At 47.1% G+C, this 24,680-nt stretch overlaps 1 protein-coding gene across 1 annotated transcript; it reads right to left on the reverse strand.

The window, feature by feature from the left end:
- Window positions 1–2,500: 2,500 nt before the first annotated feature.
- Window positions 2,501–24,411, reverse strand: Vps33b (VPS33B late endosome and lysosome associated). The gene is given in 24 exon segments (XM_048434914.3): window positions 2,501–3,072; window positions 3,394–3,510; window positions 3,630–3,705; window positions 3,884–3,985; window positions 5,373–5,446; window positions 6,284–6,416; window positions 6,803–6,849; window positions 7,745–7,799; window positions 7,918–7,982; window positions 8,194–8,268; window positions 8,492–8,582; window positions 8,698–8,784; window positions 9,249–9,322; window positions 9,491–9,568; window positions 9,735–9,752; window positions 9,755–9,821; window positions 10,118–10,222; window positions 11,078–11,172; window positions 13,560–13,605; window positions 18,071–18,138; window positions 18,449–18,498; window positions 19,384–19,445; window positions 19,765–19,845; window positions 24,235–24,411. Coding segments are annotated over 24 exon segments (1,923 nt in total). The 3' UTR covers window positions 2,501–2,992.
- Window positions 24,412–24,680: the final 269 nt, after the last annotated feature.

Here is a 24,680-nt window from a genome sequence, read left to right on the forward strand (position 1 = left end):
CTCGGAGGCGGAGCCGTCCGACAATTGGTTCCTGTTTCCGCCATTCACGGAGCCCCGCCCTCGTCCCGCCCCCTGCGACAGGCGCTCCCTTCCAGGCCCCGAGGCGGCGGCACCTAGGGATTGCGCCCTGGGCGTGGGAAGCACTGGCAGAGGCCGCGCGGGCCTTGGTATACGCATGCGCACACTTGTGTCTCCCAGCCTCCGTAGAGCTCAGCTACAACCTCAAGGGAGCGGAGGAGCCTGGGAGGGGGGGCCGAAGAGCGATGAGGTCACCCCAGCCCCACCCGGCTGCCGCCGTTGGGTTTCGAAATTTTTACTTCCTCAGAGGTCTAGGGACACTGCCAGAACTGCTCAACAGCTCGCTGCTTTCCAGTGTCCCAAGAGGAGCGGGGATTAGCAGAACGCTTGCAGAAGAGCAAACCAAGCTCTTGGGCTTGGTACCGTTGTACACAAGTTTATCACATTTAATCATTAAGACAAACCTGTTAATAATGATCATCATTATACAGCAGAAGAAACTTGAGAAGACTTGAGTAACTTTTCCAGAACTTAGGAGGCCGAGGCAGGATGGTGAACCAGTCTGGGCTACATGAAAAAATTAGGGAAGCTTCACAGTTGGAACCTGACATGGAAATACTTGAGGTCCTTTTCTCCCGCCCCCATCCCCCCATCCTTACTCCCTACTGTACCTGCACCTGTGTCACGTGTTGCAGTGATTGACCTAATAGCCTGGTGTGGCAGTATCTCTGAAGCATTTTGCTTCTCAGATTACAATTTGTAAGTAAAGCGAGATGGATTTCTGTTCTGCTACTTCTTTTGAAATGATTTGTAGAAGTGTAACTGCTAAACGCGCCAAAAAAAGGTTGTTTATGAACCTGTGGTCTGCACCGAGCTTTCCTTGGAGTATCCTTGTTAGCCACAGCAAGGGCAAATGGCAATGCAATTTTATTTTATTTTTTTAAAATATTTATTTATTTATTATGTATACAATATTCTGTCTATGTGTATGCCTGCAGACCAGAAGAGGGCACCAGACCCCATTACAGATGGTTGTGAGCCATCATGCGGTTGCTGGGAATTGAACTCAGGACCTTTGGAAGAGCAGGCAATGCTCTTAACCACTGAGCCATCTCTCCAGCCCTGGCAATGCAATTTTAAACCACCTTCTCTGTCTATAGGTCCAAAATTGGCATTGTTTTACACTGAATTATAACTGAAATTGTCTGTTTTTCTACATTGGACAACTGTACCATCTATTAAGTCTCATTGTTGCCTTTTCTCTTTTATAATAAATATTTACATTTATAGAATTTATTTGTGTTTATGGGGGTATATGGAGACTAGAGGGCAACTCACAGGATTCAGTTCTTTGCTTCCACTAGGTGAGTCTATGACCCTTTCCCAGGGGTCAAATATCAGATATCTTGCATAACAGTAGCCAAATTACAGTTATCAATTAACAACGAAATATTTTTCTTTGATTTTTCGAGACAGGGTTAACAGTCCTAGCTGTCCACAAACTCAGAGATCCGTCTGCCTCTGCCTCCTACTAACTGAATAAAAGGCGTGTGCTACCACCCAGCTGCAACAAAATAATGTTATGCCTGGGGTCAGTCGAGCCTGAGAAGCTGTAAAAGGGTCGCAGCCTTAGAAGGTTGAGAACCACTGCTCTAAGAGCTCCATCAGGTTGTCAAGCACCATCTCCCTGGCCATCATTTGCTTCCTTCTTTAAAAGAAAACCACACCAGGACTAGGCAAGGTGCTGCGCGGGCTGTGATCTACGAACACAGAGGGCAGAGGCAAGTGGAGCTCTGTGAGCTAAGAGGCTGCCAGAGTAAGATAGGCAAACAAACAAAAACTTGTTTCACCTCTAGAACCAATATTTTTTGTTTGCTTTGTTTTCAATACAGGGTTTCTCTGTGTAACAGCCCTAGATGTCCTGGAACTCACTTTTGTAGACCAGGTTGGCTTGGAAATCAGAGACCTGCCTGCTTTTGCTTCCAACAGCTGGGATTAAAAGAGCAAGCCACTGCCCAGCCTAGAGCCGTGTTTTATTGTTGGTGATTCTGGTTTGTTGTTTGAGCAGTACTGAGTGCTACAAAGTCTTTTTTTGTTTTTCTGAGACAAGGTCTTATTCTGTAGCCCAGGTGAAACTCACTACAAAGCCCAAGATGATTTTGAATTTGAGTGATCCTCATGCCTCAGTCTCTCAAGTGCTGGGGATTATAGAAAGCCACCATGCTGGTGCATCAGAAAGATACTTTTCTTACTTTCAGAAAACAAAAACATTTGATTTACTAGGCACAGCAATACAAACCTGTAATCAGAATACTTGGGAGGCAGGAAGATCACTGCAAGTTTAAGTACAGCCTGGTTTATATCAGTTTAGGCTAGCAAGTGACCATGTCTCAAAAAAGTAACAAAACCCAAAACAAAGAGTGTCCTTTTAAGTTAGAGCAATAATAAATTTGTTTTCAAAAAAGCATAATGAACCACAGAATCTTAGAAATGGAAAGGTATTTATTTGCTGACCAGAGTCCACCTCCTCCATTTACACTTGAGGAAACTCTGGTGCAGAGCAAGCTGGTTGACTGTTACTAGGAAGAACTGAAGGGGGCCCAGAGTCCAGGTGATAAAGCATGCGAAGCCCTCAGGACAGCCAACCATGTAAAGAAGGGAGTATCTGGGACTACAAAGACGCTTTGCTTGAGAACAGAGGCTTTATTTACAATAATATTCAAACAGGATTTAGCAAAGTTTACCTCTCCTCATCCCTTAGCAGCATGGGTTAGACTTCATGAACAAAAGAATATCCTGGGGGACAGGACAGGAATTCTTTCTTAGGACATATTCTCCAAAGCCCGAAATTAGTTCCAAAGTCCCCAGCTCTGAGCAGTCTAACTGGGGGATTTTTCTAGCAGGTGGACATCAAACACCAGCATCCCATTGGGGTCCACAATCAGGACTGACTTTGACACTGGCCAGGAAAACTTCAGGCTTTCATCTCACTCATGGCTTCCATGAGGCGAGCACTGTTTGTAACGGCTGTTGTCAGAAAGATGAATCTGTACCCTAAGAGTCAAGACAAGCAGCAGAAGTGACTAAACGCAGACCTTAGGTCCCAACAGAGCAAGTCCACAAGTTCCACAGTGCCCCAGGATCAGAACGTAGGTTTACAGGCACAGAAACATCTGGACATGCCTGGGCAACAGGGTAAGACTCTATATCAGTAAGTCCCTTGGGCACTATACTGTCCACGCCTGACGGGTCTGAGCTGCCCTGCCCCCTGCTACAGCAGGCCAAGGGAAGGCTATGCAAGTGGTACACAGCCAGGAGGAAAGCCTTCCTGTGTAGGGACTGTGTCCCCCAGGACCCATGCAGCCCTGCTCTTACCTTTCTCTCTGCCCAGGAACCGCAGGGCTGATATCTCCGAGAATGTGCAGCCCCCCAAGAACACCACCAAGATGAGGCGCAAGGACTCACTGGAAGCCTTGTCTTCCTTGGCCATGTCTGTGAAGGTCAGAGCAGACTCCCATCTGTCTTCATTCACACGCGGGGCGCGGTCCCGAGCACCAGCGCGGTGTCCAGCCTACCCCCCTTCAACCCCTGCAGCACTAACTGCCACATACCTGTGAAGGCAAACTCGGTGCAGTTTAGCAGCCGCACCACCTCATCCAGGCCCTGCCAGCTCCGCCGCTCCAGCACCTAGGAAGGTATACACACCAGTCACGTCTCTGAGAGACAAGTTTAGGAAAAGGAAAGGATGGCAGCAAGACTCAGGTTTCTTGCTAGTAACTTGGGAAGTGAACGTTGGGATCAGCCAAGGACAAGAGGAGGCATAAAGAATGACATAGGAATGGAAGCAGAAGTGATTCTTTCTCACCTGCTCAATGATTCGGCAGCTCAGAGGCACGTAGGCACCACTGAAGACATAGGCCATGTCTCGGGGCACTTTCAGGTCATACTCCCCATCTACACGTGGGATCTACGGAGCAAAGTACGACATTAGGCAGGCCACAGCTCAGCACTCTGACCTTCTAAAGGTATGACAAAAATAGCACACTGGCCAGGCAATGGTGATGCGAGCCTTTAATCCCAGTGCTCGGGAGGCAGAGGCAGGTGGATCTCTGTGAGTTCCTGTGAGTTCGAGGCCAGCCTGATCCACAAAGCTAGTTCAAGGACAGCCAGGGCTATTACACAGAGAAACCCTGTCTTGAAAAACCCAAACAAAACAAACAAAAAAAGTAGCACACCCCAAGTTCACATTTTAACTAGAGGGAACCAGCAAAGGCCTGACAAGACAACCATTGCATTAAATACCTGCTTCCTCTTTAGGGGTCCCTCTGTTCCCTGTGAAGGCGCTGGGTGGAGGGCTCTTTTCCAGTTCCTCCCTCTAGTCCCTTCAGAGAGCAGGAGCCCAGCCTTCTCAGTGTTCTCTAGCACTGCCAGGTGCTTTACATGTTTATTAGACAGTGCTTCTTTACGCTTTGTCTCATTATGAAATTAAGCTCGTGCTTAATGTAAAGTTACCCAAGGACCTTCATAAAAATACCATTGGCTTAGCAGTTGAGGGCACTTACTGCTCTTGCAGAGGACCTGGGTTCAATTCCCAGCACCTACAGGGCAACCCACAACTGCAGTTCGAGGGAATTTAACACTTTTTTCTGGTCGCCACATGCACTGGGCTAACATATGACAAAAAACACTCAACACATGTAATTTTGTTTGTTTTTTCGAGACAGGGTTTCTCTGTGTAATAACACTGGCTGTCCTGAAACTCACTCTGTAGACCAGGCTGGCCTCAAACTCAGAGATCCGCCGGCCTCTGCCTCTCGAGTGCTGGGATTAAAGGCACCACCGCCCGGCAAATAAAAGTATTTTTAGAGGTAAGGACATATAATTAGGAGATGACTCGGTGGACAAAATCACTTGCTACAAAAGCACGAGGATCTAAGTTCAGTTCCCCAGAACCCATGTAAAAGCTGGCCCCACAGCACAAGTGCATTTGACCCCAGTGCCCTATGGGGAATTGGGAAATAGACAGAATCCCCAAAGCTAGTGGGCAACCTAAACAGTCCTACACAGAGAAAAAACAGCCAAGACTTCATCTCAAATGAGGCGGAAGATGAGGACTGACACCTGAGGCTTCCTCTGACCTCTACATGTGCACTACAGCACACATATATCCACTCATACACATGAATGCATGCACATACACATACACCACACACTTATACACACACACACACACACACAGACACACACACACACACAAGAACGAAATACAAATGACATACAGGCTAATATGGACTCAAAGTATACTATCAAGAAACAAACAAGAAATGTTTCCCATCCAGTCTTACTCCACATACCAAATTCAGCTTTTTGCTGATGGCACGAAAGTTGCTCCTCTTGGCCAGAGAACTGAAGGCGTCCGTGATCTTTCCTGGGGAAGAAATCTGTGCTGGGTTCTATCTAACGTCTACAGATTCACAACGCCATCTTTTCTGCCACTGAACTCGCTCCCTACAGTTCCCTGGAACTGACCAGGGCATTCAGTGACCTCTCCTCCTCTACTGCTTCTCTTCTACAGAGCACCAGCTGCCCACTCAATGTAGTATACACGAGGACCTTCATTTCTAGGGCAGGCAACTACTTCAGAATAAAATCAGCCTAATGTACCGAGGGACTGTGAACAGGTCAATTTCCCTAAGCTTCAATTTCTTTATAAGAAAAACAAGGAAAAACCCACCTTCCTCGTGGAGGATTAAGAGAGAACTCATGTCAAGTCAGCACATGCTAAGTATGTGTGATGGTTTGAATGTAATTGGTGCCCATAAGTTCATAGGGAGTGGCACTATTAGGAGGTGTAGCTTTGTTGGAGTGGGTATGACCTTGTTAGAGGAAGTGTGTCACTGTGGGGGTGGGCTCTGGGGTTTCCTATGCTCAGGATACCAAGCATCTCAGTCGACTTCCTGTTGTCTGCAAGAAGTAGCACTCTCAACTCTAGTACCATGTCTGCCTGTATGCTGCCATGCTCCCTGCCATGATGATAATGGGCTGAACCTCTGAAACTGTATGTAAGCCACTCCAATTAAATGTTTTCCTTTATAAGAGTTGCTGTAGTCATGGTGTCTCTTCACAGCAATAGAAGCCTAGCTAAGTCAGTATACAGTATATGTAGCAACTACAATGAAATCAACCCTCCCAGTCCTCTCTAACTCGAGAGCTCCACCTCTTGGAGAAAAGGAGCAGTTCCCAGAGTGGGGCGATAGAGACTCACCGGCAGCCTTGTCAGTCACTAGCTTGCTCACTTTATTCTCTACGGCTGTGAGGGTGTCCCCCGGAGCCTGCTCTGTTAGAAGCCCAGCGCGACGAAGATTGGAAAAAGTTAGCAGGTGCTCAGGGCCATAGCTCTAAAGGAAATTTGAAGCCAGTTATTTACGGAGTGCTCACAACCAGCCAGCACTGTTAGTGACACAGGGGAGGGAGGAGTCCACAGCTGTACTCTGTAGAGCCTAAGCTCACTCTGTGTAGCCATAGAGCTCGTGGGCTCATGCATGCAGCAATAACAAAGAGGCAGAAAAAGTAGCAGAAAATATTTTGTTTTGTTTTTCGAGACATGTTCACTCTGTGTAGTCCTGGCTATCCAGGAAATCACTCTGTAGACCAGGCTGGCCTTGAATGCAGAGATCCTCCTGCCTCTGCCTCTCGAGTGCTGGGATCAAAGGTGTGAACTATAACTTTTCAGTATTAAATACAATTTTAGATGGAAAGGAAAATTATATCCTCCCAGCCTTACCTGCAGATACTGTGTTTTCAGGGATCTGTAATCCTTGGGGATCAAACCTAGGAGTATGTAAAAATAGGCAGCTATGTTAGAAAAAAAAAAAAAAAAAGGCCGGCTGAGGACCCCAGGAGCGGACACCCAAACCAATCAAACAACATCATAACCAAGAAGCAGGACTGTGATACCCTTGCTTAGGACGTAGCTGATTCCAAATGGACTGCTTAATTTAATTTGCTTAGTAAAAGTGAAGCCCAGTGTCCTGGTCTAAGGAAGAGCTCTGGCCACAGGAGCTGAGGAAGGCATACTGAACAATTATCATCGCCACTCCCATGGAGGAATCTGAAAGCTGTGACAGGAGGAAGGCAGGACTTCCTTGCATTCTGGCTAAGCGACAGGTATCAGAACTGAGTTACAGCTACCGAGAAACAACGAGTAAATTCCAAAGGTTTCGAATGCTTTTCTCTGCAGAGGCTAAGAAGCTGGGCTTCCAATCACAAGGAAGGGGACCTAGAGGCAGAATGTGTCTCCAGGTAGAGAGCAGCATGGCTCACTGACCACTGAAAGGGTCAGCAGTACAAACGTGTTGCTGTGAAAAGCTGCAGAATTGGGGCTTTATGGAAGTACTTATTTTATTTTATTTTTTAAAAAGTCACTTTTCCTGGTCCTAGAGTAAGTCTTACCAGGAAGCCTTACTAAAGCCAGGTGAAATGGACTGAGGAGGGAAATGCCACTGCAAGCCTATGACGGGCATCATGGAGCGGACTGAAGGTGGTCTAGTTTAGAGCTGCAAGCCTATGACGGGCCTCATGGAGAGGACTGAAGGTGGTCTAGTTTAGAGCTGAACATTAAGTTCCCCTATGACCTGCTGATGATCCACCCAAACAAAATCAGTTCTTCTGTTTCTGAGAGACGTTTCTCAATCTGGCACTCTTGGCTTTGACCTTTGGGGCTCACCGTTCTCAGTGATGGACAGAAGGCACATGAGGCGAAGGCTTTCTATAGGTGACACCTGGACAGGAAGGAAGGGTCAGGAGGATGGATGTTCCAGGATGCGTGTTCTTCTCTTTCTTCTGTTTAGGCCACCCCACCTCTAAGCCCACCCGCGGCCTCCCAGCACACACGCTCACCTGACGGTCTATGTGTTCTTCAATGTAGTTGGTACTCTCTCGGATGTTGAAGCCCTCCAGCAGTGCTGTGAGAGGTCAGAAACAGCCCATCACTGGGGATCAGCTGGCTAAGACCTGTCTGTCTCATCTTTCTCCATCCTTGGGAGGGCTAGGGGACCCCAGTAGTCTACACAGCCAGCACTGGCAGCTGGAGAGAGCTAGAAAGCATCTTTTTGGGGGGCTGGGAGTCAGAGGGGTAGGAGCAGGAGAAGAACCTGGTGAGGCTCCTGCAGTTACCATGCTCAGTCTTGATTAGCTCCTGGAAGTCCTGCTTGGTCTTCTTCTTCATGATTGATTCACAGGCCCCAATGTCTGTAGGAAGGAGGAAAACCGACTTTGCTGCTTCTAGAAGGATAATCTTTGACTGCCAGAACAAAAACTTCATAAAGGAAAATCCATAAGCACTTTTTCCTATTTGAAACCAAATGAGACTACCTGCCAAGAGCACAGGTATCTTGGAGGAAGGTAATGGCCTTCAGCAGCATCCCCCTGGAGGACACACATCACCTTCCCTTACCCCCAGGCTAGCACCTACGGAGACTCAGCAGGCGATGCTCCTGTTTTAGTCCCTTGAGCTCTTGGGACACGAAGTTCTTCATCTGCTTTATGTCCATGCCTCTCCGGCGCTGTGGAGATGTCACCATAGGTCAGCACCCCAAGAAACCTCCATTCTCCCTCAGCTGCTACCCATCCAGGGACAGACACAGGAGGCCAACAGAGGAGCAGGGCTTGGGGCCTTACATCATACTGGGCCTGCAAGTTCCGGGCCTTCTGGCTCAAGAAGCCAAAGACATTGGAGAAGTGCTCATTACGGATCTCATTGAACACCTTGAGAGAACAAGACAGGAACCACTTACAATGTGAGAACTGCACCAGGCTTCAGCCTGCCTCGTGAGTACAATAACAAGAACAAGACAGGAACCATTTACAATGTGAGAACTGCACCAGGCTTCAGCCTGCCTCGTGAGCACAATAACAACACAGCAAGTGCTGCATTAACCAAAGTATGACCAGAGTCGAGCTGGTGTTAGAAACTGGGTATCAGATCCATCTGCTGTGGTCTGGATCTACTGGCTTTTTATTTATTTCTGCACTTTGAGACAGAGTCTTATGTAGCTGAGGCTGGCCTTGAACTCTTGTTTCATCTTCCAAAAGAGAATTACAGGTGGGAGCCACCTGTAATGCCTGGTTTGGGTCTGATCCTAATTGATGGGGGAAACCTCCCAGGGATTTGGACCCCAGCCTTGTGCAGCAGTGGTCCTGGGTAAGTACCATTATACCTGAACCCTCACCTTGTCCTCAGCATTGAGTAGCACCTTCAGGCTCTTGTCAGAAGATGTGACTTCTGGGCCAAAGTCGACACTCCCTGTGAGGGCAGAGGGGACAGCTATTAGGAACTCTACTGAGGCCTTCTCCTACTCATCGCTGACCTCTCTATTGTCCCCGTCTCCCCTACAAGTACTGCCCTACTATGGGAGTCACCAGAGGCTGGGGTCATCCCCTTTGTCAAGATGCAGAGGATCACAGCACTCACCGCACTTGATTCGGAAGGTGTCATCCACCAAGCCCTCGTAAACCACTTGGGAGCAAAGTGCTGTCACAAAGTCCATGTCTGAAACCAAGACCCAGCTTTCTATTCAGTTTGCTCAACAGCAGCTCGAGGACTTCTCACAGGTGCCATGTTCACAACCGATAGGGAGATTCACAGCCTGAAGTTTAGGACCCAACCGTGCCAGCACATGGATTCCAGAGACGGGAGAGTGCTGGGCAACACTTACCTCTGTCTAGGAGGAAATTTCTGGTCTTCGACCTTTGGTTTCACTGTCCTCCTCCTCCTCCAGTTTCCTCCACAGATCATATGACATCTACCAGACCAAGACAACCTCAGTTTTGTATCCCAGTCTCTAGAAGCCCCATACTTACAGAGGCCAGTCTCCTCCATACTCTGTCATGTCCCCAAGGAGGAAGTTAACTGTGAGGAATACGAACCTGTTCTCCCATTTGCTTCTATCCTCCCACACCCCTACCCCAAAGAGAGAGGTTTAGGAATGTGACCTAGAAGAATGAAGATTCCTACACCACAGATATCCAGGGTGAGTTTTGCTGGGTGAAGGAAACAGAAAACAGGCTTTAAGGACCAGAGCTGTGCTCGCACTCTTACCTTGGCACATCTGCCAATGCCATAGCAGTTAGGGAAGGGTCCATACAGCGTACTGAGAAGGTGCAAGGCCTGAGCCACAGTGTTGATCCAACGCTGATCACCTTCCTGCAGCGGCCACGTGGGCCACAAAGACCCATGTCACTCCCATGTCAACTCATCTGATACAGTGGAAAATGGCTAGCCCTCGATCCCCTGGAGTGGGATGGCAGTGTCTAGGGAATGCCTGAGAAATTCATGTTATGGACCCCTGTGAGAGTTAACCCTGACAGTCAACCTGATGGAGTGGAAAGCACAAGGAGAGTAGTAAAGGTGACCCTGGCTGTGAGGGTACCTGTGAGGGCGTCTCTACAGTAACGCTACCATCTGGGTATACCTGTGAGGGTGTCTCCACAGTAAAGCTAACCCTGGCTGTACCTGTGAGGGCATCTCCACAGTAAAGCTAACCCTGGCTGTACCTGTGAGGGCATCTCCACAGTAAAGCTAACCCTGGCTGTACCTGTGAGGGTGTCTCCAGAGAGGACTGACTTCAAGGTAAGACCGGCTGAGGGGAAACAGACCATCCATGACCAAGTAAGGCCCCAGGCAGGATAAGGGGAACAGAAGGAGAATGGCTGCTAGTGCAGGTTCTCTCTCTCTCTCTCTCTCTCTCTCTCTCTCTCTCTCTCTCTCTCTCTCTGGCCATCATGAGTTGTTCTGCTGTGCCCTCTCAGACACCATCGACTGAAACCCCTGACATCACAAGTGAAAGCAACAAATCCTTCTTCCCGTAAGAGGCTTTCTCAGGTGTCTGACCACAGCAATAGCTAACAAAGTCCTGACAGACGTTCTATCCAGGACAACCTGCAGCCTTCAACTGTGAAATCACGCAAGACAAGTTATATGGGTTGGAAAAGGTGTCAATATTTCTAGTCCACTGGACCCCATAAACCTCAATACCAAGATTCCAGAGCCCTGCCTTACCAGAAAGTAATCCCTGAAAAATTCCGGCAGCTCCATGCTCAGCAGATCCACATCCAGAGGCAGCAGAGAGAAGGCCCACTCGTCACAGCTCACATCTGTGGGACAGAGGACATGGGCTTTTAGGCAGACGGTACTTGGTTCCATGCTAAACGAAGGTCTGCTATGCTACAGTCATGCAACCAATATTTGAGTGCCTGCTATATGTCAATTATTACAGTTAGTCCTGGAGACTCAGAATAAGAGACAGTCTGCTTTTAAGGAGTGTCTAGCGCTAGCATAGAAGGAGACATGTACACAGCAGCTCACAGTGCAATGTTGCAAGTGGTGGTTTACACTAGGGGGCCAAGCACAAGTGTTAAGAAAACACACATCTGTATTTACGATCAGCAGCTAATACTGAAATGCACCTACATGGAGGACAATATTAAACACTGGGGAGGGGGCTGGAGAGATGGCTCAGTGGTTAAAAGCATTGCCTGCTCTTCCAAAGGTCCTGAGTTCAATTCCCAGCAACCACATGGTGGCTCACAACCATCTGTAATGAGGTCTGGTGCCCTCTTCTGGCCTTCAGGCATACACACAGAAAGAATATTGTATACACAATAAAATAAATATTTAAAAAAAATAAAAAATAAATAAACACTGGGGAGACAGTGAACAAAATGGGCTCCCTCCCAATCCTGTGGAATGGACAAATGCAGCACGCAAATTATGATACAATATTTATTACAGTTGTAGTCCTCACATGCTTCACACAGATGAGCCCCTGGGTTCCAGTCCCATTACAAAACAAATCGGGAAAACTATGAGCACAAATATTCCAGGGACTAACCACAACTAAGGGTAAAGGCAGCATAAGTACTCAGTGAAACTTTGACTCAATATAAGAAAGTAAAAGAGACCAGCTGTGATGGAGCACACCCTTAATCCCAGTGCTTGGGAGGCAGAGGCAGGTAGATCTAAGTTCAAGGCCAGCTAGTGATACAGAGAGACACTTGTCGCCAAAAAATAAATAAAAAGTAAAAAAGGAGCCACAATATAGCTCAGTGGTAGAGTGGTAGAGGTAGAGCACTTGTCTAGCATATGCAAAGTCCTTTATACAATACCCTGTACTTCAAATAATAAATAAAGCCAAGTCTGGTGTCACAGGCTCATAAGACAAGCTACACAGGAAAGTGGGGCAAGATTACCAGCTCAAGGACTGCCTGTAGAGCAGGTAGCATAGGAGGGTTAGCCTGAGACTCTACTTGGTTGTGCTTATCTATGGCTTCCCTGGCCCTTATGATAATGCACGCTGTCGTTTAGTTCCTTAGCTTGCATGTCCTATTCACACACACTCCTCTCCAAACAACGGACCCTCAGAACATAGCAACCTCACAACCCCCTCCAACTTTCACCTGCACTGGATTATACCCACTACCATCTCTGAACAATATTAGAGGTTTCTCCACCCCTAGTAACAATCAAATTTAGACAGTTTTATTTGTACCAGGTACAAAGACGGGCTTTATAGAGGGCTGATTTGGCCTGAACTGCACACTCGAGTGACCTCTTAGAAAAACTCTCCTCTTTGCCGTCTTATGCTTGTGTGTAATTAGGAATGTATAAGACTAAAATTAGACAAATTATGGGAAGAGGTATGGGCATCAGAACAGATAAATATATGACTTAATGTATCAATCAAAATGAAGAATCACCCAAACTACAACTCTCTGTTACCAGTCCTTCCTTCCTTAGACCCCATAAAAAGACATGACAGGCCAGGTGCAGGGGTGCACACCTTTAATCCCGGCACTTGGGAGGCAGGGGTAGGATCATCTCTGTGAATCTGAGGCCATGGTATACACAGTGGGTTCTAGGAGAGCTAGGACCATACAGAGACCCTGTCTCAGAGAGAGAAAGAGAGCTCACTAGCCAGGCGACCTTGAGTACTCTCACTATAAATGTCAGCCCTTATTTTCAATCCTTTGGCTAAGAGGCCAAGAAAACGTGGAAATACCCTGCCCAGACCCACCAGTAATACCTGATCTACAGAAGGAAATACCTCCCCAAAGAAGCAACAGTAGAGCTTAGAAACTGAGGAAGACTGGGAGGGAAAAATTCTCAGGGAAGAGCACAATCTAAGCAAGAGGCAAAGCAAGCGCAAAGCCCCGGTGATTAGAAGGTAACAAGTTAAGGAGCCGCACATGAGGCTGAAGGCAGAGGGGGGAGTCAGACCGCGGGAGACATAGCAGGCCATGCTAGGGAGTCCGGGGCCACCTGTGTCTGGTGGCAATCTTAGGAGCAGCAGCTGGGCATTCTCTCCTCTAGCCCCAGCCTCCCATGCTGTTCTCATCTGGGTCCTATTCCCAGTCTCATTCCCAGGAACTTCTCACTAGAGCAACGGGAGTAAGACCCAGAGAAGGGGCTGGGAAGTGAAAACAAGAGTTATTTCTTTCTTCGTGTGTTCTCTCTGCCTTCACTCACATTCAGTTCCTCTCACCTCCATAGATTCCCTCTTCCTCAAGCACCATCTCACATGCATAAAACTGAAAGAGAAAAGTCAATTAGCCGATGAGGAAATGTGATTAGTAACAACTTTATTCTGTCCCCCCCCCCCCCCTTTTCTGATGCTAGATGTGATGGTAATATTGATTGTCAACCTGACAGGATTGAGAGGCATCCAAAGATTGGTAAAGCACTCTGCTTGGTGTGTCTGTGAGGGGCTCCCAGAGGAGGCTAGATCTTGATCTGACCTAACCTAGATCTGACCTAATTAAGGACTTAATCCAGCAATGGATTCAAAATTTAAACAGGCTAACAGACTGGTGCAACTGTAGAGGGTGGGGCCTAGCTAGAGGAAGCAGGAGGCTAGGGATATGTTCTTGAAGTGGACTGCGGGACCCTGTTCACTTCCGATCTCTCTGTTTTCTAGATGCCATGAAGTAAACAGATTTAAAACAACAGAAACAGAGCTCATGTGATTAAAGGGTACGCCTTAAACCCCAGCACTCCAGAGGCACAGGCAGGCGAATCTCTGCATTCGAGGCCAGCCTGGTCTACAGGGCAAGTTCCAGGCCAGCCAGGATACACAGAGAAACCCTGCCTCAAACAAACAAACAAAACCTATAGAGCTAGTTAATCTATGAATGAAAACTCTAAAAATCCAGAGCCAAAATAAATCTTTCCTTAAGCTTCCTTGCAGGCTTGCCTGTCGCAAGGATGAAAATCTGAATAGCATACTGGGAATCAGACCAGGCTCAGTGGAGAGTGGGGGCACACACCTGTGATTCAGCACTCATGGAGAGTGGGGGCACACACCTGTGATCCAGCACTCATGGAGAGTGGGGGTACACACCTGTGATCCAGCACTCAGGAGAGTGGGGACACACACCTGTGATCCAGCACTCATGGAGAGTGGGGGCACACACCTGTGATCCAGCACTTAGGAGAGTGGGGGACACACACCTGTGATCCAGCACTCATGGAGAGTGGGGACACACACCTGTGATCCAGCACTCAGGAGAGTGGGGGCACACACCTGTGATCCAGCACTCCTGGAGAGTGGGGACACACACCTGTGATTCAGCACTCAGGAGAGTGGGGGCACACACCTGTGATCCAGCACTCAGGAGGTTGGGGTAGGAAGACTGGGAGTTCCAGGCAGCTTGTGCTGAATAGTAAGTTCTAAGATATCCTAGGCTAATTAGTGACATTCTGTCTCAAAAACAAATAGGGCCAGTGAGATGGCTCAGCAAGATTAACAACTGAGTCTGAACCCTGGGCCCACAGTGGAAGGAGAGAACTGTCTCCCCAAAGTTGGCCTCTGATCTCTACTCAAGTACTATGGCACCTGCTATCCCCATGGGCATGAGTGGGACACACACACACACACACACACACACACACACACACACACACACTAAATAATTTTTAAAAACAACTGGGGCCTCACACAAGCTAGGAAACACTCAGCAAGATACACCCTTGGCCCTGTTCTTTCTATTTCTCTGGAGTGCCTCTACAGTAGGCGCCATGTTTGAATACGGTATGAGTACATTCTCTGAGCGCCCATTGTTAAATTAATCTCCTCTGTGAGATATTAAGAAAGTATAAAATTGATCTAATCATGGTGTCCAGAGGAAAGTCTTTAGACTTCACTAGGATTAAGGAAGGTCATAGCGTGCAGGCTCCATGACTGAATACTAGTGACTCTACAGAAGGAGGCAGAGATCAGGGTACACCCATGTGCTCTGTCTGTCCACACATAATGGGCTGCTTCACCATAGGACTCTGCTGGCAAGACAGCTATCACCAGACACGCCCCTTCAGCCCTAAGCCTACAGAGCCATTACAATCTTAAGTGGTTCATGATAGTAATAGAAATAACCCGAGACAGTCAATGGTGAGGACATTAATCACAGACTCCACAAACTTATCAACTTAGAATGGACCGCTAAAGAGCAGGAGAGATGGCTCAGAGGTCCTGAGTTCAATTCCCAGCAATCACATGGTGGCTAGCAATCATCTATAATAAGATCTGGTGCCCTCTTCTGGTAGGCAGGCATACATGCAGGCAGAACACTGTATATATAATAAATAAATCTTTCTTTAAAAGAAATAAATCTTAAAAATACGGACCACTAGACCCATCCAGCCCCAAATTTTATTTCTCTTTCATCAGCTTTACTTATGTATAATGCTTTTTCATCTCCCTTAGAAACCGGAAACCTTATGGAGTAGGCATTTAGCAGTCCTTGAGGGAAGAGCGAGGCTGGAACAACTAGGAAGAATGGCATGCAAGTGTTCCAGGAATCACAGAGGAGAGAGGGGGTGGAGTAGGAAGGCCTCTGGACACACTGAGATGTTGAGATCTGGCCCTGGAGTCAATGACATATATACTGTATTTAAATGGTTTGTTTGGCAGGTAGATCTCTGTGAGTTCGAGGCCAGCCTGGTCTACAAGAGCTAGTTCCAGGCCAGGCTCTAAAACTAAAGCAAAGCCCTGTCTCGAAACATCAAAATAAATAAACAAAAAAACAAACAAACAAATGGTTTATTTGAGGTGGACATGATGACGTAAGCATTTTGGGCAGGAATCAAATTCAAGGTAAGCCTAGGCTATACAGTAAGATTCTATCCCCCAAAATGTCAAGCTTTATCCAAGAAAAAAAATAGAGAGGAGTCAGGGATAGTAATGCACACCTGTAATCCCAGCATGCCAGACTTGGAAGAGGGAGAAGGATCAGGATCCCAAAGTCATCAGCTACATAGCAAGTTCAAGACTAACCTGAATTACAGCTGTCTTTTTAAAAAAGTATGTGTGTCTGTGTGTGTGTATTACGTGAAGAGGGTAAAGGACAAGAGTCCAGGGAAAACCAAAACAAAAACGGTCCAGAGAACAGACCAGGGAGAAAACACTGAGAAGGAACAGGATAGCAGCAGAAAACCAGCGCCTGCACCACTACTATACAGGAGCCTGTGTTGGCAGGGACACACAGCCAGCGCCTGCACCACTACTATACAGGAGCCTGTGTTGGCAGGACACACAACCAGCGCCTGCACCACTACTATACAGGAGCCTGTGTTGGCAGGGACACACAGCCAGCGCCTGCACCACTACTATACAGGAGCCTGTGTTGGCAGGACACACAACCAGCGCCTGCACCACTACTATACAGGAGCGTGTGTTGGCAGGGACACACAACCAGCGCCTGCACCACTACTATACAGGAGCCTGTGTTGGCAGGGACCCACAACCAGCGCCTGCACCACTACTATACAGGAACCTGTGTTGGCAGGACCCACAACCAGCGCCTGCACCACTACTATACAGGAGTGTGTGTTGGCAGGACACACAACCAGCGCCTGCACCACTACTATACAGGAGCCTGTGTTGGCAGGACACACAACCAGCGCCTGCACCACTACTATACAGGAACCTGTGTTGGCAGGGACACACAACCAGCGCCTGCACCACTACTATACAGGAGTGTGTGTTGGCAGGGACACACAACAGGAGCTTTTCCAAACATAGCAAGCTATTCAAACTACTTAGGACTGGGGTATAGTTGAGTGGTGGAGTGATTGCCTAACATTACCCAAGACCTTGATTAGATCCCCTAGCACCCTACACCATCCCTGCCCCCACTCCCATAAAGAGAGAGATTACAAAGGAAGTTATATGGATGTCACTTCTCTTTTGGTTGTTGTGTTCAAGCGAAGGTCTCTCTGTGTAGCTCTGACTGTCCTGGAACTCACTCTGTAGATCAGACTGGCCTTGAACTCACAGAGATTCAGCAGCCTCTGCCTCCCAGTACTGGAATTAAAGGCAGACACCACCACCACCTGGCCAGATGTCACTTCTTAAAACTCCCACTTCCACAATGCTTTCTTTGGGGACAGTTTGATGACAGACCTTTCATTTAGTAATCACAGATACGTAAGGAGAAGACAGCATGCCACTGACTACTTATCCCAGTCCTGTTGCATAATAATTTCCACTGACATTGAAACTCAGGCCTCCATGGAAGCTCTTTAAAACATCAAGTAAACAACAAAACAGCTTGAGGAAGTCCCTGAAACTGACCAGATTCCCTAAGCCCCTCCCTCCCAAGAGTATATATGCAATAAAGACTACCTTGAGTCAGTCTTAGACAAGCCCAGCTTCTTGGAAAAAACAGACCAACTGAGCCACTTGAAATCAACACTTTCCAACACGCTGAGCTGCCTGCAGGCTGTAGTACACTCCAGGTTTTTTGCTTTTGTGACTGTCACTCATACTAGGGATGAGCTTTGGTAAATATGCACCTGTCTTTGAGTCATTTCTGTTCCTGTAAGTAATTCCTCCCATCCCTGCAAATAACCCCAATAAAACTCATTGGGTCACCAAGGTGGACTTTGGTCTGTCCTCAGTTTCCTGTCTGGGGTGAGTAGATATTTGCTCATATCTCCCCAACAAGTAATCCTCCCGGTTCACTCTCACAGCCCCCCTGTTCTAGGAGCCACACTCACCTTCTGAGGAGTTAAGATGACTTTATATTTTCTAATTCGACCCGCCAGTTTGTCAGCATTGACAAGATCTACAAAGAGAAGAAGTGCAGCCCAGCAAGCCATGAGCCATCTGTTAGAGAGGAAAACAAGGAAGCAGAACTTCCTGCCCTTCCTGATACCCCCTTCCTGCCCTTCCCCGCCAAGATCTTCTTTTGGAGCACAGGCTAGCCTCAACTTGGGTTCTTTCTACCTTGGTCTCTCAGGTGCAGAGATAATAAATGGGCACCACTATGTCCCCCAGGTCTTTTCTTACTGAAGGGTCCTATGGCCAAGGCCGTTCTAACTTGCCCACCTTTCCCCTGCTCTTAGCTCCACAGAGTAGAACCATGGCTCACTTACTGGCAATGTAGCGCATATTCTTGATGCGGGGTCTGACCAAGAAGCACAATCTATGGATGGGAAAGAAATGGGAAAGTTAGAAGAAACCATGAAGATGGTGATAGAATCTAAGAAGAAATTAAAATGAAAACAAGTCTTTAATCATTTGCCCTTCTTTGACCAGGCCTACAGATCTCTGAGCTAACCATGTGCCACCCGCAGAAGCCATTTCTCATTACAACGGGTACAGTGTAATGATATGAGTGCCTTATTGGCTCCATGGTAGACCCAGGAGTGCCTGTTCTTAAATAGCTGGTGATCCAATGGTCAAAACTGTATGTGAGTGTGTGTGTGTGTGTGTGTGTGTGTGTGTACGCATGTGCCACAGCTTGTGTGGAAGTCAGAAGACAACTTGTGAGAATTGTTCTCTTCTTCCACCATGTGGGTGAAACTCAGGTTGTCTGTACAGGTATCTGTACGTACTAAGCCATCTCACTGGCCCTAGAGGCTATTTATTTACTTATTTATTTATGTTTACCACTGTTGTGCATGTGTGAGTGCAGGGACTCAGGAGCAGTCAGAGGACAACTCTGCACAGTAGATTACCTCCTCCTACCCTTCCGTGGGCCCCAGGGATTGAACTCAGATCCCTGACCCTGCACAGCAAGCATGTGCTTTACCCGCTTCCCGAAGCTGAGCCATCTTCCAGCTACCCCTGGAGGTGTTACAGCAGACTAACAATTTCTGGACGAGGAATAGTTCTAGTTGTAGATATTAACATGGAGGGGAGAGGAAGAGGACAGAGTGGGAGAAACTGCAGAAAGGAAGACTCGCAATCTGCACAGGGTATTGCCAACATGCAGGGAACTGAGCCACATCACAGGCCCTGTGGTTGCATATCTCAGGCAAGGACAAAGCAGGGCAAGTACACCCCTGGGAACCTCGCAGACACTCACTGTTCACTGGAGCTGAGGACAGGCTTGTTCTCCACCTTGTACAGCTTGTCCACTTCATGTTGCTACAGAGAGGATCCAACAAGAGAATGAAAAGAAGAATTGGAAAAGGCCAAGCACGACACAAAGACAGGCAACACAGGAATGTTTAATCCCAGAAGTCAATCTGCTCCACTGAGAACCATCCCATTCTTCCTCACGGTCAATGGAAAAACCAAATGCAAAACTAAACCCAAGCATCGTCATCTGTCCCCTGCTGACCTGGCCAGGTGAGCTGACTTCCTGTCAAGGGCATGACCTTCAGGAACTGGTTAGGCTCATCAACAGAAGAAATACTTAAAGAGGAAAAGAGGGCAGGAATTTCCCCAAGAAAAGGGCTGGTACCTTCAAGATGGAGACATTAGCAATTCGATCCAAAGGGCTCATGAGATCTGCCTCAATGAACAAGTCCTTCTTTCCAGGAAGCTGAAGGAGAGAAAGTATGATTGATCACTCAGAGGTCACAGGAGCTCCCTTCAGCTGGGACTTTGTCTAGGCACTCACTTAACGAAAACCTAGTGAGTTGAAAGGGCATTAGACATCCAGCTGAGCACCTTAGCTACTGTCTCTATTCACCACTGACACTTCTTCACATATAAAAACTATCTCACTTTCTCAGCCTGGCTCCTTGTCACTAAATTGTGACTTTGGTCACTGCCTCTCTTCCCCACAACCTCTTCTACTCTGCCTCTTAACAGCGTCTCATTTCCTAACAAAGACAAACTCAACAAAAGCCCACCTTGTATCCCTGCAAAACCTTTAACTAACTGTTAAATATTCGAGTGGCATTTTTCTTTTAGTTACAAAAATGCCACACTTGACGCAGAAGGTCAGAAGGATCTCTGAGTTCAAGGTGTGGTAGCACACGCCTTTAATCCCAGCACTGGGGAGGCAGAGACAGACAGATCTCTGTGAGTTCAAGGACAGCCTGGTCTACAGAGTTATTCCAGGACAAAGATATACAGAGAACCTGTGTCAAAAAGTAAAAGTAAAAATAAAAGAAATAGAGGTTAAAAATAAAGCTGCATAAAGATGGAAAATACACAGACAATCTTGATAATGTGTGTTATTATGCTCTCTTTGAATTGTTTGAATGCTGAGGAAGGTGCAACAGCTTCTAAAAGACTTTTGTGTATAAATGCTGCTGAACTAATCCAAGATAGATATGTTGAAAATACCTTGACTTCAGAATTTGGGTCTAAGAATATGATGCTTTGGAAAGGAGGTCCTTCTTTTGTTTTCACAGAGGACGAGACCCTGTGGATTGCTTCTATCCCAATATGGTATGATAGACCACGTCCTCCTGAAAGGTTGCTGTGAACACCCTCAAGAAATTGCTTCACTCAACTGCCAACTGAGATGAATCTGGCAGACAGGTTTTACCATGAAAGACCTGATTAACAGCGCCCCTATTCAGCAGGAAGAAGTTTGGAGAGAAACAACTACGTCCATATTCCCAGATATTGTTTATAAATGTTCTTTTACATTTAAAGGGGGATATGGTATAGATATGAATAATTTGCTTTGTTATGGATTTTAAGGTCAATTTTGTTATATGTAGATATATTTCTGATCTTGATTGATGTATTGTGATTGTGTAGTTCATTTTAAAAATGTAATGTATAATTAGAAAATATAGGTTGTTAATGGATAATTATCGATAATAGTCAAGCTTGTAGTAATGTTAGTTTGGTTTTCTAGAGGTGCATAGATATATTTCAGATATGCATTTTTCATATCTTTCAAAGACTACAGAACATGGCATTTAATGTTTTAATAACTTAGGACTTTTCATGACAATGAGACACGTCTGCTCCTGGCAGCACCAATCTACTTCAAGAGGAAGAAGGGCATCGAAGAGGCTCCTTTTGGAGTTGGTTAGCCATTTGGGCAAGAAACTGTTCTTGCCTGGACTGTTGTATAAACTGGACACAGAGAACCCACAGAGAGAGGACTGCTGAACTTGCCTAAAGGTGAGATGATCTTTCGGGGTTCTTGATTCATGAAAGAGTCTGCGAGACATTCTCCAGGATATAACAGATAGTGACTGAACTGCCTTTGAAATTTCCTGCTTCATGGAAATGTCTCTGGATACTATGGGCCTGAAGGCTGAAGATGAATGCCCTAACGATACAGAGGAACTTTGGGTGACTGTCCAGGCAGCGAGATGTCTCTGTCATTTCTAGAGTTTTGGAAGTTGCTTACTTCTTGTTTACTTAGGTAATATATCCTTATGGAGTCTTTGATGGAGTTGAAGAATGGATAGTCATAGTTATAGTTTTCCATCATTATGATAAAGATATAGTTATAAATATTGTGACTGTAATTCTTGCTTGATAACTGTTTTGTTATGTGTAATTTTACTATGTTAAAATGAAAGTCTTTCTTTTTTGTTTAAACGGAAAAAGGGGAAATGATGGAGGAGGGTTATCTGTCTATTGTGTTATTTTCATTGGTCAATAAAGAGACTGCCTTGGCCCTTTGATAGGACAGAAAATTAGGTAGGCGGAGTAAACAGAACAGAATGCTGGGAAGAGGGCTGTGAGGCAGAAGCCATGGAGCCAGCCACCAGGTCAGACATGCTGAATCTTTCCCGGTAAGCCACACCTCGTGGTGTGATACAGATTATTAGAAATGGGTTAATCAAGATGTGAGAGTTAGCCAGTAACTAACTCTGTAGAGATAATGGGCTAGGCAGTATTTAAATGAATACAATTTGTGTGTTGTTATTTCTGGGACTAAGCTAGCCATGCGGGAGCTGGGCAGGACGAAAAGCAGGCCTGCCCGCAGCCCCTCACTACAGAGAACAGATCTCTAGAGAAACCCGCCTAGCTAGACCAGCCTGCATCAGCAAGTTCTAGGTTCAACTAAGAAAATTTGCCTCAATGAATTAGGTGAGCAGTGACTCAGAAAGACTACCAATGTCAACAGCTCCACACGTGGACACATGTGTCTGTGCCCATACACATGCAAACACACAGTCATACATCACACACACACACACACACACACACACACCAGAAATTAGTACACAGAGGGAATTATTGCCCAGAGATTCCCTGTGACCTTGAGTTACCCATGGTGCCTCTTCCTCAAAATATTCCACTAATTTTTATTCCTGGTCTCACCTACTCTCCAGCACTTATCTCTTCTCTTCTTCACATACAGGTTGAGACACACTTATGTGCAAATCTCTGTGCCAGCATTATGGGACACACAAAGGAGAAATAACGTATGGTCCTGGATCCCAAGGTTCGCCTGTATTCCAAGTTTCACCCCAGCCCACTAGTCAGCTGCTCCTTTCCTTCCTCTCTCTCTCTCTCACCTTTCTCTCTCTCTCCCCCTCTCCAGGGTTATGATTGAGCCCAGGGTTCCAAAGGAGGACAGCTATACACTGAGACCCATCCACAGCCCATCACTACTAGACCTCACTTAAGCTCTAAAGCAATCTACTTCCTCCACCTAGCTGTTCCTCTAGATGTGTGTGCATGTAAGTGTGTGTGTACCCTTATGTACATGTGTGTGCATCTTTGTGTCTACACATATACTTGTATGTGTGTGCCTTTCATTTTTGTTTAGTGTTGACATAAAACATTCATTAAGCACATGCTCTGTGGCTGTCTCTAAGCCAGGTACTCAGTGTTGGGTCTATAGCGCAGAACAGAGTCAATTCCTAAACCTGAGACCCCTCCAAGCCAATGAAGATTGCAGACAATAAGTCTCGTTTCCTAGTAACGCAGATTAAAGGGGCATGTACATTTTGCTCCTCCCTCAACATTTACAACTAATCAACAGCTTTGAATTTTCTTCCCCTGTAATTTATAAATTTATCACAAGTCACATGTGCCGGCAAATTCCTGTAAGGCCAGTGCTTGATAGGCTGGGTCAGAGGGGCTGCTGGAGGACAGCCTGGAATACACAGTCAGACCCAAAGGATCAAAGCCGAAAAACAAAACCCCACCATTTCCTCTCACATCTACTGCCACCGACTTCTTTGTGGGCTTTTGTTACTTGAGTTTAATCAGGGCTCTCCTAACTGGCCTTATTGTCCACTTGCTCCCCTTTACAAGCACTATTGCAAACAGCAGGTATTGCTGCCTGCTGCAAACGTGTGCGGGTCTTCACCCTTTGGGTGTAATTTTGTTCGCTTGTTTGCTTTTCGAGGCAGTTTTCTCTGCATAGCCCTGCCTTTCCTGGATCTCACCCTGTAGACCATGGTACCTTCGGAGATCTGCATCCCTCGGCCCTGGAATGAATGAACATACTGGAACTAAAGGCGTGCATAACCAGGCCTGTCCGGCTGTGCAGCTTTCTTTTAGATGGGGTGCAGTGGGTAAAACCTAGGACTGTGCACAGGCAACTGTTTAACAGGCACCATATTCCCAGCCCCTACAATGTGACTTCTGACCGCTCTCTTCCCTGCTTTCTCAGCTTTGTCTCTAGCAGCCCGATAGTCTGAATGGAACACGCTCCTCCTACTCAAAAGGAAGTATGTTTATTCTTCAAACTCCAGATCTCAGGAAACCCCTAGATCAGCCCAGCTGCCGGCTTTTTATTCTCAACTCCTCGGGAAGCCTAGCATCGACTTACCACCCGATACCCTAGGCACCATTGTTTCATAGGGCACCTACTGGAATGTAACTAGTGGCAAAGGTATTTCGACTCTACTTCCATCTCCAGTGACGCCTGGCACAAGGGAGTCTTCCTCCTGCACGGATGCTGACAATTTCCACTTATTTATCTACCGACTACTCTTTGGGTTTTCCTGTCGAATATCCCATTCTGGATCTGCCGAGGAAGCTCGAAGGAAATTACCAAGGGACACAGCGAGGAAGAAGTCACATTGAGGGCCACACTGTTGACGCAGGAAAGAAGCCAGGCGTGACCGGCACTGACCTGCTCCAGCAGATAGATGAGCTGGTCTCGAGCCAGCCTCTTGAGCATAGAGAAGTCAGGAAGCTCGGGGGCGTCCAGTCGATGGGGGAAAGCCATGGGAGCGGTCACCGGGGCCACCGTATGAGAGCAGGATGGCCTCTGTTCTGAAGGGGCCGGCGGCAGCCCGGGGTTAGCGCGGGTTGATAAGCTGCACGCCTGGGCTCGGGGACCCAGGACCCCCAAAGGGCCCTCGCTCCTGGGCCGTACTAGAGGGATGAATGACCAGCTCCGGGCCAGCCGTCAGGGGACTCTTCCTGGGAGACCTGCAGCCACGGGCCCCGCCCAAGCACACTCCGCCTGTCAGCAGGATTCCCAACTGCTCGAGC

The sequence above is a fragment of the Myodes glareolus genome, chromosome 24 (genome assembly GCF_982192425.1).
Source record: "Myodes glareolus chromosome 24, mMyoGla1.1, whole genome shotgun sequence".
Taxonomy (NCBI): Eukaryota; Metazoa; Chordata; class Mammalia; order Rodentia; family Cricetidae; genus Myodes; species Myodes glareolus.